The sequence below is a fragment of the Enhydra lutris genome, unplaced genomic scaffold (genome assembly GCF_002288905.1).
Source record: "Enhydra lutris kenyoni isolate GAN:26980312 unplaced genomic scaffold, ASM228890v2 scaffoldscaffold19, whole genome shotgun sequence".
NCBI classification, from domain to species: Eukaryota; Metazoa; Chordata; class Mammalia; order Carnivora; family Mustelidae; genus Enhydra; species Enhydra lutris.
Genome location: NW_019154103.1, coordinates 6,740,147 through 6,753,813, shown reverse-complemented (window position 1 = coordinate 6,753,813; position 13,667 = coordinate 6,740,147). Strand labels below are relative to the sequence as shown.

The 13,667-nt window shown below is 33.9% G+C and overlaps 1 protein-coding gene across 1 annotated transcript in view; it reads right to left on the bottom strand.

Moving 5' to 3' along the window:
* The window catches only part of LOC111148257 (mutS homolog 3), a 181,346-nt gene that overhangs the window by 62,751 nt on the left and 104,928 nt on the right, over positions 1-13,667 (bottom strand). Inside the window, 4 exon segments of the mRNA XM_022504714.1 lie at positions 1,470-1,586; positions 3,982-4,046; positions 9,436-9,604; positions 10,356-10,543. Coding sequence (XP_022360422.1) covers positions 1,470-1,586; positions 3,982-4,046; positions 9,436-9,604; positions 10,356-10,543 — 539 coding nt within the window.

Genomic DNA, 13,667 nt, shown 5'->3' with positions numbered 1-13,667 from the left:
GAGATTTCTGTTTAGAGTGATGCCTATAGGTTCACCAAAGGCAAGCTCTACAGCCTGATGGTAAAGGGCACAAGCTACCACCAGACACCCTGCATTGAATCTTGGCTCCAATCCAATGTGGGCAACTTACTTCTTTATTCATTTGTTAATTGGGGGTGATAATATTTCAGTCCCAGAGATCTTGGGAGGAATAAGGGCCTAATATACCTGAAGTGCTTAGATGAGTGGCTTATCGCTAAGGACTCATGAAAGGCAACTATACACCTCTCTTCCCAACTTCAGTCCAGCAGCAGCTTGAAATCAACCACAGTAGGAGTATTTACACTACAGTAGCCAGCAAACACCACAAACACTACTATTCTTCCAAAGAACTGACTGTTAACCTCTTCTTTACAGTACAACATTGACTTAAACCTGTCAATCTGAACACATAACTATTAATAAGTCCAAATATGAAACATTCTTGGAAGCAATGGAGAGGACACTTAAAAAAAAATCTCATAAAAAAACACAAAAGGTGGAGCTCTTGGGTGGCTCCGTTAGTTAAATGTCTGCCTTTGGCTCAATTCAGGATCCGAAAGTCCTGGGATCGAGACCCCCGTTAGGCTCCTGCTCAGTGTGAAGTCTGCTTCTCCCTCTGGCCCTCCCCCCAGCTCATGCTCTCTCTAATAAATAAATCAAATCTTTAAAAAAAAAAAAAAAAAAGGTGGGGGACTATTCTAGATTCAACCACAAAAGAAACATAATAACAAAATGTAACATGTGAAAGTTGAATAGAGCTTTCATTTAAAAATGGGGGGGTAGAATTAACTCAATATTCCTTAAATTAATAATTTTTCTTAGATGTGATAATGGTCTTAAGATTATATAGTAGCAGGTCCTTAGTTTTAGATGTATGCTTAATTAAATATTTAGGGGTGAAGTGTTATAATGTCTAAATTGTACTTTAAATTGGTTCAGGAAAAAAGTGTATGAGAGATATAAATGTGGCAAATGTTAAAACTTGATAAATCTAGGTGAAGAGTATATAGGTATTTATTTCAAATTTCCCAGATTTAAAATTCTTTAAGATAAAAAGTTACAAAGAAAATATTCAGGATGTAAAAAAATAAAAAAAATTTAAATGGAGATAATAAAAACAGAACTAAACCTTTCTTTTCCAACTATGAAAATGTTAAGCGTTTTTATAAGTAAAGGAAGTCCAAGGTGGCATTTCAAAAAGGGACTCTACCAAACATCCTCAGCAACTAAATATTAGTACAGTAACAATAAAGTATATTAGATCTCTCATTAAAGACTAAGATGAGCTTACATTTCAGTGGATTAAAAATAAAATCAGAGAACACATGTACTCAACTATTTTATGGCAGGTCACAAGCAGTAATCTCTACTTTTCTTTTTGATGGAAAGATTTTCCGGTCTGTTTCTCATAGCAAAAAGTCAGATTATATTTTTCATTGTAAACTCACTCTAGAAAACCAAGCCATTCAGCACTGCAGTCAAGGACTAGCTGCTCCCGGAGCTGATTCAGATGTCTGTAATTTTCTACAATAAAAGGAGAGTGAAAACGGCTCACAGCTTTTGTGCTAGAAGAGGGGAAGAAACATAAATAGGAAATCAAGGTTACTAAGGAATCACTAATGCCATCACTTCAGAAAATTAAAGTAGTTATTTATCATTCTCTGATGAACCTTGAAAGTAAATAGCTGTAAACACAGAACATTCTTTAATTACGGTGCTGAACTCTATTGATTCCAAAGACCTCTGTTGTAAATAAAGTACTTGGAGTTCATAGAACTTTGTTCAGGAGCTCTGAAATGCATTTCAAATTACATCCATATGGCAAAGTCAAAGTTTATAATTTCCATTTCATAAGCAGAAGGCTTTTTTCTTTAAATTACACTAAATGAAAATGCTTGCTTATTAAAAAAAAGATCAGAAGCAAGTAAGTCTTGACAAAGCTGGATACACTGATGAAAGTCCTACTATTCTTTATGTTTTATACTTTTCTGTAGAATTAATGTATTTCAGTGAAAACAGAAAAATATAAAGAACTACAATGAATAGTGATGCATTAATTCAGGAGGCAATCAAAGAAGAGGAATGTTTTATGATCTAGCTGTAGATTCACAGTGGCCCCAGAGGGAAACAAATAGGATGTGCTCCTCTCGTGGGCCTGTGCACTGTCTCTGCTCCTTCATCAAGAAGGTAGAGCACAACAGGGGATACCACCGGTTCCCAGTTAAAAAAATCTGGACCAAGGCTCTAACACTAACCACTTACTTGCTACTTGTGTGACCTTAGGCAAATATAAGTGACCTTTTCTAAACATCCCTTTCCTCATCTATAAAATGGGAATAATGATAGTATCTACCTCATAGGTACTGTTGAGAGAATAAGACAGTGCTTAGCACAGTATCTATGTCCTATGTCCTCAGTCCCTAATGTTAAGAGTTGTTCTGTGGAGGTGGTGACTGCTACTGCTGTTGATGTTACTATTTCGAATGGACTTTTGAGAAGAGATCAGGGTTGAGTGATAGGCAGGTGATGAAAGAGGGTAATTACTGTTCTTTGTTTGCTCCCCAACTCCTGTCACAATTATGTTTAATTTGGCCAGTTATTGTACTAGGAGTGAGACTTTCATATTCAAAATCTGATTAATATTCCAGCCTATCCTTGTCAAGTTTACGACAGTCAAATGACAAATAAAAATAATAATGAACCTCCCCAAAACCACCTTATTTATTCATTCAATTTACATCATTGAATGTTCAAAGGATGTTGATACTGATTTATCCTTTCCGTGTTGCTTCTGAAATGTCATCTAGATTTCTATGCAAACATATTCATCATAGCTTTCTCTTCTGACAAAATTCATTTAGTGAAACATTTCAGCTTCTTAGATAAATAGATGTACAATTTTAAATAATTTCTTTTCATAATACATACTTCTATTCATGAGCTGCAGGATAGGACAAAGTAAATAAAGGAAAGAAAGCCTGTGAAGGAGAAAACAGCCTCTAAAATCAACAATATTAAAATCTCAGCTACAGCTTCCAGGAACACAGGAGAAAAAACAAAAAAACAAAAACCAGAAAAACAATGGTAACAGAGCTAAAGAAACCCATGACTGTGCCTTTACAATCCTTTGATAGTGGCAAATGGATACTCGTTTTTTCCTTCTAATTAAATTATAATCATTTACACATGTTAAAATTTTCTTCCATCTTTAATAGAGTTCTTTCATATAAACACTAGCTACTATCTGCTTACTTGGGCAAATGTAACATTTTCATCTCGAGTTCATGCAAGCGTATAAGTAACAGTAGCAATAAATACTTCACAACGAATACTACTCACAGGAGTATATACTTTGCTAATATCACTTCTGAAATGAGTCCCCTTTGAGAGATTAATGTCTAATCAAGGAGAAAAGGAGTCTCAATGTGGTTCGCTAATTCTGTTTTTGATAATTTGTTTTCATCAATTCATGATATAACTTACAAAAAAGAAGCCATAAAGAACTATTATAATTATGTGCCATGGAAAGCATCAAGAATAAAGAAACGCAGAGCTCAGTGAGGTAGAAAATGAAATTTTAGCTTCCTAAAAGAAATTTCAGGTATAGCACTCATCAGGAAGGAAATTCAAGCAATCAAATTAATCTTATAATTGAAGATTCCCCAATATTTTCTTTCATGTGTTTAAAGTGTACTCTGAGGTATAAGAATAAAATGATAATTTACAAAACAGGAAAACAAATGTATACAAACAAGATACTCTTGGGAAAAAGTATTTTTAAACCAATGATAAAAAGAATTTAAAATAATTATTTTTTCAGTGAGAAGTTCCATAAGAAAACCAAAGGGAAAGAAATACTTTTTATGTCAAGGAGGTGGTTATCTTTATTCCAGTAGTGTACAGGTATACAAATGTCATTATAATTCACATTAGTAAGAAAAAATGTAATTTGAAACCCACCTTCCAACCTTAACCCAATCAGCTGGTATACAAGATACAGCAGAATTCTTTATTTCAATCATAAACTAAAAGAAATACAAATAAAAGTTAGATATTTAAATGATTAACCATTATTAAAGCTTTCTCAAAATTGTGCTCTAAGTTTAGTAAATACTATTCTAAACATTCAAAATAAATCCAATATTGTTAATACGAAAGTTCATATATGTCCATACAACCAAATACCACTAATTAGGGTTGCAATACTTGGGATAAAGTACAATGTGTACTGAGCAAAAGTTTGTAATAAGCATGTAACTTGGCACTTTAACGTTTATAACATTGTCACGGCCATTACCAGTGGTGATTTTTCTTTTTTTAACAGCCTCTTTCATTTATTAGTACCACTTAAGAATTCTATTACTCAGTAATAAGACTGAAGTTCTACGTACATACAATTTTAAAATATCAATTATGATGTGCTATACCAGTTTCATATGTGGCCTATCCCCTATTCTGAACAGAAGAGGACTTACTGTCATAGTTTTTATCCATAGAACCCAAGGTCCCTAAGAGTATCCTCATGAAAAAGCACTGATTTCTTCAGGTATTAAGGGAAGAAGAGATTTCTTCCCATGAGAATTTTCTTAAAGTTTTCACTTCCGTGAATCATATCTTTATAGAGCTGTGTTCTGCAAGCAAGCTTTTCTGAAATCAATCAGGAAGCAAGTGAAATCAACTGCGTCTGTCATGCCTTTCCCTTTTAGCATTAGTTGTATATCACCTCTTCTTCCTGCTCACTCTCCTATATCACTGTAATGAAATTCAGTGTTTTATTTAAATGCATAAAGACACACACACCTATTTTATAGAGGAAGAAACCCAGAAGCTCTGTGGCTACCACTAAATTTGAGATGACTACAGGAACTTTTTTTTACATATACCAGTTTTATAACATTTCAGGTATTTATAATATAAATATATATGCATTAATATAATAATATGCATATTATTAATAATATTGGCCTATCTTTGAGTTTTTTTTCTATATAGTTTTTACACTAAATGTAAAACAGAAATTATTGGTTAAATTTAAGAATTTTCATCCTTAGAAAAAATTTTGGGACTTATCATGTCTTCTTGTATAGAGAGGAATTAATACAATTTCAAATCTGCCCCACCCAGTTAAACAGTGAAGAGTCAAGACTCTGAAAGAGCTCCCTTCGATTACAAAAACTGAGGAAAAACCCACAAGATAAATATCATTGACAAGAAAGATAAAAGCACATTAAGACCATGCTAAAAAATTCTGCTTAAACTTTATTTGTAAATGTCCTGCAAGAAAGGCATATTGATCTTTTTATCAAATAATTCTGGGAAGAGCTAAGCCTGCAGCAAACAGCAAAATGCAGGGTCACAGTGGCTCATGAATACTTGGCAAGGACACATCTAGATCCACAAAAACGAACACAGAGTTCCACAGGAGTTACTGTGTAGGGAAGACAGAAATATGGAAAAGAAGCTAAAACTGCCTCAGTGGGATCACTGGGTGCCAGGTAGGCTGGCTGGCTTCATCTGCCCTAACACTGCAGCACAGGGGACTGGATTAAAATCTGTGCCTTAGACACATCACAGATCACTTCTAGTCACAGCCCTTTAGAGCAGGCTGGGGAAGGTTTGGACGATAACGGTTCAATCTGTAAGGATCAAGGGTCTACTTCAAGGACAGCAGCTCCTCAAAGAGGCCATTTGCAGAGCCAATACTCGATGGAAAAGAGAGTAAGAGTTGGGAAGGTCCCCATGGATCTCCTGCTTGTTAGACCCCTGGGGTTACTTCTTCAAGTTGGTGCTGGTCCTGTGTGTCCTCCTTGTCTCAGCTTGGTTTCTCTTCAAAATTGTCATCTACTAGCAGGTTTTTTTTTTTTTTTCCTCTTCTATACTGCCTAAGGAACAGGAAATTTTCTCTTTGCTTCTTTTTACAAACATTCTAAGAATGAGCAGACAAGGCCTTTTAAAACTTTTATTGCTACAGAAAAGGAAACTAAATTTTGAAATTAATGTGTATTTCAGAAATCTTAGAGAATTCTCATAGCACCCTTCCCTGCTCTATAGTTCCTGACTTTGTTTCTTAGGTGTTGATGCAAGAAGTACGCCTTGATTTGTTCTAGAAATTTCTCATATACTGCTGGGATCCAATTCTATCCTGGTTAAAACATGTCAGGTTTGTTACTCAAACTGCAGCCTGTTGTATCACTGGGCTCGGATCATTGCTAAGTTTGCTTAATTCACTTCAGAAACTGCTCTCTGTTTTCTCCAATACACACTTACCCCATTCCTACTCTCCCTCTTTTCTTTCTTCTCTCTCAAAAATTTTCCAAATATTTTTTCTTTGGAAGTTAGATTTAATAGAGAATGCTTTTCACATCTTAAACACACTAAGCAGAATTTGGATATTTTGCATGCTGTGCATTAATAAAAATTTTTTAAAAGATTTCCCCCCCAATATTTCTTCCCTTTTCCTTAAGAATACTACTACTAACCAATACTGCCTCAAATCTAAATACCACTCCATATTTTTTTTTTTAAAGATTTTATTTATTTATTTGACAGAGAGAAATCACAAGTAGGCAGAGAGGCAGGCAGAGAGAGAGGAGGAAGCAGGCTCCCTGCTGAGCAGAAAGCCCGATGTGGGGCTTGAACCCAGGACCTGGGATCGAGTCCCACATCGGGCTCCTTGCTTGGCGGGGAACCTGCTTCTCCCTGTGCCTCTGCCTGCCATTCTGTCTGCCTGTGCTTGCTCTCTCTCCCTCTCTCTCTGACAAAAAAAAAAAAAAAAAAAGAATCTCTATATACACAAAATATGAGAAAAATTATCACAGAAGCAGTGAGCTAAGTTTCTGCTTTCATTATTTTCTTACAAATACTTTCAGAGTCAGCGATAGTAACACACATCTTATAGTATTCTAATGATTCCAAAAACTGGGAACTGGTAAAAAAAGGAAAGTTGTCAAAAGTATCACTGGCTTGACAATCTACTTATTTTTACTAATAACAAAATCCATGTACTGCATAGGCCTGCTAAAACAGGTTTTCAAACAAATTATTACAAAGTTATAAAATTTCAGAACAGAAGGGTATAAAATAAGAAGCACATACAAAATAAGGGTTTTTTTCCTGCCTTCCTCTCTCACTTCTCAGATATAATCATATTTAACAGAGTCTGTTCTTGATCCTATAAGTCTCTTTAAATAATTTGTTGATACCATTAGTACAATTTTTAAGAGAAAATTTGACTATAAAACAATGCTGAATATCTAGAATTCATTTGTTGTTTGAATAGAATCACTAATTCTCAAAAATGTTATAAAAGTGATTCTGTATTGATATACTGTTCAATTTCTATAGGTTTTTTTAAGAACCAGTAAGAATTCATCCCACAGTTAATAACTAAGAAATTTCTTGCCTCAAACTCATCACCTTAACCTAATAAAGGTTAAGTAAAGAATAAGATAATTTATTTCCCTAATTATTTATAACCCAATTTCATCTCCATTCTGTGCTTTTTCTTAAACTTCACTGCCACACTGATTAAAAAAAGGAAAAAAAAAATCTACTATTCCATATGAATTCCTGATCAGTTTTCCCCACTTTTACTGTAAAACTACCAGCTGGATCCAGGGCTATCTTCCCAAGACTTCAGCTTTATTTTAGTTTGTTCTAAACTGAGCTCTAAAACGTTGGGTTTCACAAAATAAAAGCCAAATGTTGATAATCCTTGTGTTAATATTTGTGAGTAGTGTGAAATAAGGAACTGGTAGAAAGACTGGAGTCAGGCAGGACTGGGCTTCTGATTTATGTAACTTACCCAACTACTCCAACCCTCAGTTTTCTTCACTACAAAATGAGAATAACCCCTTTCTCTGTTATTACAAATGCTAAATAATATATGTGCAGTGCTTAGAACCATTCTGATCAAGTGCTTGACAAATATATTAGTAGTTACCATATAAGAAGAACATTTAAGTGGGATTAACCTATGATTAAAACTCACTTTCATGTAGTTTAACTCAGTTGGTCTTTGGAGCAGTCTCACAACACAGGTGATTCGGCCCTGGTCACCAGCATGTACGTGGGGAAAGTGACATTTAGACACCCAGGTTTCCCTACTATAATACCAGTGGTTACCAATTTTCCACTACATATCTTTTATTGTTATTAAGCAGTTTTGATCATCTCATTTTCAATAAATAGCCTGGAACAGTGGGCTAAGGTCACTTGTTTGTTTTGCAAGATCCAGATTGCATAGTGAAACTAAGTGATGCAATTAAATATTTGGCTGGGGTGGGGGGCAACTAAGTATAAATACTGTCAAATCAATTTCCTGGTATATAGACTTCTATGTGGAATACACTGTGAAACATCTGCCTGAGTCCTAAAGATGTGAGTCCAAAGACAGACTGACAATCTTATTAAGTCAGTCTTAATACTATAGTCTATTAAATGGCACAAGATTGAAAAATATTTTAATAAAGATTATATTCTGCTGTAGGGTTTCGTATTTCAAATAATTACACAAATCAGCAGTCTTTTGACTAAATATATAAAGTAATGCAAATGTTTTAAGATTTTATTTGAAATTAAGCTCTTCCCCATGACAAAAATAAATCCCGAATAAAAAGTTCATCCACCCAATGGAAATTATTCACAAATTTCCTATTTTGCGATTTTTATGAAGTAGAATTTCTCAAATTCCCTCAGTTAGGATCTCTATATTTTATTAAACATAAGATACAGAAGTAGCATGCCTTAAGACTCAGAATAAGACCAAAGGATACAACCACATTCAAAAAGCATACTTCTTCCTGATTCTCACTCAGATATTAATAATATCAAACTTTACACTGAAGTATGCATACCAAAAAACACGTTCTGAACAGCACTTATATCATCTTACGGAAGACTCACTAATTGTAGGTCTTCATTATAGTTCGGTTTTTTGGTTTGTTTTTTTTCTTGCTATTTGTTCTCTAGCAGCTATACTACCAACTTTGGAAGGAAACCCTGAGTTTCAGTCACTGTGTGATCCAACCTACACAGGTGGTTCACTCCATATCATTTCATTCTCTGCAGGCCAGAGATCAAAGACTAACTTCTTTTCTCCTGGATTTAGGTGAAATGAATCCTATAAGTAATTATTTACAAGAGTCATGTTTTCTATAATACAATTTCAACAAATAATACTAAAGCACATGTAACATCAAGTTGCATAATTTTACCAAGAAAGTAAAAAAACACATAAAATACTGTTATTAAAATCATTCTTACCCACAAAGTGTAGTACATCATATTTCCAAGGAATAAAGGAGAAAATCTGAAAACAAACTTTCATCCTCTCCTCGGATTTTTGTTTACATTTTAAAATAGCTTTTCTATTTGAGATAAATGGATGCAAAATAAAAGTATGTTTGACATTACCTCTTGTCCTGACACTGTCACATATTGTATAGAAGGATTTTTTAGTATTTTTCGTATTTCTTGCAAATGTATTTGGATCTTGTCAGTAACTTCTTGAATTTCATCTTTCCTCTTTTTTATTAAAGGGAACTCAGTAAGGTCTTTGAATAATTCAGTTTTATTTCCAGTCCTAAAAAATGAAAAAAATGCAGAAACATATACTGAAGCATGCTACCTATACCAGTTATCAATTATTTTTCCCAGCATGAGAAAAGACCAAAGGGTTGGGAATCAGGAAAACAAGGCTCTAATTCCAGCTCTGTCACTAAATATTTATGGGTCAGTTTCTTAATTTCTTTGAAGATAGACAAAATTATCCTAACATCATTTTCATTTTGCAAGTTCATGATTCCCATGGTTAAAATGAGAGATAAAATTAAATATCTGTTGTTCACCTATGAAGAAAATAAATATGAATGTCAATACTATCTTTTTTTCCCTTTTAATATAGAGCTCTTTGTGGAATGAACTGTAGAATGACTACCTTGTAAAGGCAACTTTGCTTCTGAGGTTTCTAAATATAAAGCAGACTACCGCTGGACATCTAGGAAATAAGGGTAAGATGCCATCTGACTCCCACTTTTGAATTAATAAACTGCTACTACTTGCTCTGCCTGGGCTTTATCTTTCCATCATCTGGTATTGTATCTGTCCTAGGTATTGTATTGTATCAGTCCTAGATAATGAACTGCCTACGTTTTGGGTGGCGGAGGGTTACTTCCAGCTATCATGGACAGCCTTTAGCATCCCATCATATTTCTAATTTCAAGTGCAACTTCTACCAGTACCATGAGGGAAGCTTATGAATGCACACAACAAATGGCAAATCTGTTAGTTCTTCCTTTCCAGCAGTGACAGTAATCTAAGAGTCTATAACTTACTTGGCAGCTTGTTCATTAAGGATCCTTAAGTAACGCTCCACTGGACTAAGGAGTTCAGGAATTTCTAAAATAGATGTCTGCAGCAAGTCTGACCGAACGTGGGAATTAACAGCAGGTATTAATGCTTGAAATTCTGACTGCAGATGATACAGGGTTTTGACAATCAAGAAGAACTCTTGCGTAGAACACTGAAAAAATAAGTTTTTTTGCTAAATAACAAGATATTTGAATATGAAGTTTAATTAGCAGTCTTTTAATTAGTGGTGTTTATTTTTTTAGGTAATGGTCTTTTTAAAGTTAGAATCAGAATTAAAGAAAATTTTAATTTATTCTATAAACTAGTTAGTTGAAATAAAGTATTGTTGATACCTACTAAAGTTAAACCAATAGTTTGAATACTTCATAACATTTTAAAACTCTAGAGAAAATAATTTGGGCTGGGGAGAGTAAAGCCAATACTTGTTCAATAATTTTTTATTTTAAAATATATTGACCATATAGCAAAAATGCAGTAAGCAATGTCAAAATTATAAAGGACAATTCTGGGGAAATAGCTGCAAGACATGTGAGGAATAAATGGCAAAATTCTTCCCATATAATGAGCTCTTCTTACAAATTGACCTGGAAAAGATAAATAACCCAAAGAATAATGGCTAAGTGAACTGAATATGCAGCTCATTAAAAAAAAAAAAAAGAATGTCCAATAAGCACAATTAACCTCCCACATAATTAGAACAAGCAAATTAAAATGACAAGATAGCATGTGTCATTTAACAGAATGTCAAAGATTTAAAAACCTGGTGATAGCTAAGTCACACAGGGTATTAAAAAAAACAATTTTTTATACAATTAGTAGAGGCATAACCTATTTGAAGAGAAAAGTGCATATGGCTTTTTGACTAAATAATTCCATCTTAAAAATTAAACAAAAGCTATAACAAGTAGTAAAAAAGTATGTATAACTGAATGTTTATAGTAGCACTATTGGTAATAATATTAAAAAGATGAATAGGAAACAAGTATCATAACAATTGGGCTCTTATTAGGAAAAGCTCATACAATGTGATAGTATTAAACAGCTAAAAATTAAGACATCTGTATATATATATATATTGATGTACAGATCACACAGAACTTCATAATTTCAACATATATTAAATACACATAGCATATGTTTATACTATATACCATATGTGTATTTATACAGTAAAATTTCATTTTTGCTTCTTCATATTAAATGCATTATTCTACATAAATAAAAATATAAATAAAAAATATCTGGGAGGGCACACATGTTAATTTTAGTTACCTCTGGGTGGTGTGTATTCTGAGGAAAAGTAGAGGAAAATGTTTTATTCTTTATTTCATACCTTTATACACAGGTTTGCAATTTTTAAATATGAACACAAGTAATTTTTACTTTTGGAACTTCTGATAAAGAGAATAAGCTGAACATGTACATCTAATTTCACACTATCTTGAAACTACAGTCCAAGATTGTTTAAAAAGGTGTAAAACCTCAAGAATAACTAGAAGACAAGACAATAGTAACAACATCTTGGAAACTATAAAGTAAATGGATGAGGGGTAACTGACTTAGACGATTGAAAATACTAGCATTTTAAGCTGGCTGTGAGGAAAACTAGGACCCAACCTGAGTTACACCAAGAATCCTAAAAGACTCAGAAACTAGTGGCACAAATTATCTTTGGAAGTGGAAGCTGGGGGTGGGTGGGTGAGTAGAACAGACTGGTTACAAATGAATTAAGAAGCAATTATCCCTCAATATTCTATCCATGGCACTGAGCAGCCACTATTTTCCTATCCAACAAAAGACCAATTTTATTCTTTGGAGAAGGAAAAACACAGAGTACCCGAACCATCCTCAGGCACACTGAAAGATGAGAATACTACCAAAAGCAAGAGATTAAAATAAGAGAAAACGGAGACTCCCAGTTGCCTCCATCTAGCTCCCAGAACATTGTTAGCCATTCAGGAGGCTGAAAGAGTCCCTGGGGAATCTCACAGGCCCAAGAGGAAAATTCTGAATATACTAAAGCAGGAATTCACCCCTAAAATGTATCAGCTAGTACACTGTACAATTCACCTCATATTTTCCAAGCCATATTCATCTAGAGACCTTATCAGCATTTCAGCTTTTCACTCTTTAAAAATGATCAGACATCAGATGAAAAATTCTACCATGAAATTAAAAAAAAAATCAATCAATCAACAAATACTAGAGGGAATACAGCCTATATACATAGAAGAAAAGGTCTTTAAAAAAAACTCAGTATTACTCTTGGTGGGAATGCAAGCTTGTGAAGCCACTCTGGAAAAACAGTATGAAGGTTCCTCAAAAAAGCTGAAAATAGGGCTACCCTATGTCCAGCAATTACACTACTCGGTCTTCACCCCAATGATACAAATGCAGTGAACTGACAGGGCACCTGCACCTCAATGTTTATAGCAGCAATGTTCACAATGGCCAAATTATGCAAGGAGTCCAGATGCCTATCAAAAGATGAATGGATAAAGAAGATGTGGCATACATATACAACGGAATACTATTCAGCCATCAAAGAAATGATATCTTGTCACTTGCAAGGATGTGGATCAAACTAGAGGGTATTATGCTAAGTGAAATAAGTCAGTCACAGAAAAGACAATTATATAATCTCACTCTTATGTGGAATTTAAGAAATAAAATAGGACTACAAGGGAAGGGAAGGAAAAATTTAAAAAAAAAAGACAAAAATCAAAGAGGGAGACAAACCATAAGAGATTCTTAATCATAGGAAAACAAACTTAGGGTTCCTGGAGGGGAGGGGAGTGGGGTGATGGGATAAATGGGTGATGGACATTAAGGAGGGCAAGTGATGTAATGAACACTGGGTATTGTGTAAGTCTGATGAATCACTGAACTCTACTTCTGAAACTAAAAATAATACATTATATGTTAATTAATTGAATTTAAATAAAAACATTAAAAATAAATATATAAACTTAAAAAAACCAATATCCTCAGTTAGAGAATGCAACCATGAAACAAGAACAGGATACCTTTTTTTTTTTAAAGGAACATTCAGAGAACAGGATTCAATCAATTCGAATGAAAGAACTACAAAAAAGAAAAAACCAACAACTAACTCAGGAAAATTTCCCAGAACTTGGTCGCCAGATTGAAAGACTCAGTACAATGGATTAAAACAGAACCAAATCACGGCAAATCATCAGGAAATTTTAAAACATTGGGGATGAAAAGAAAATGTTTCAATTTCTAGAAGGAGAGGGAAAAAAGTCACACCAAGA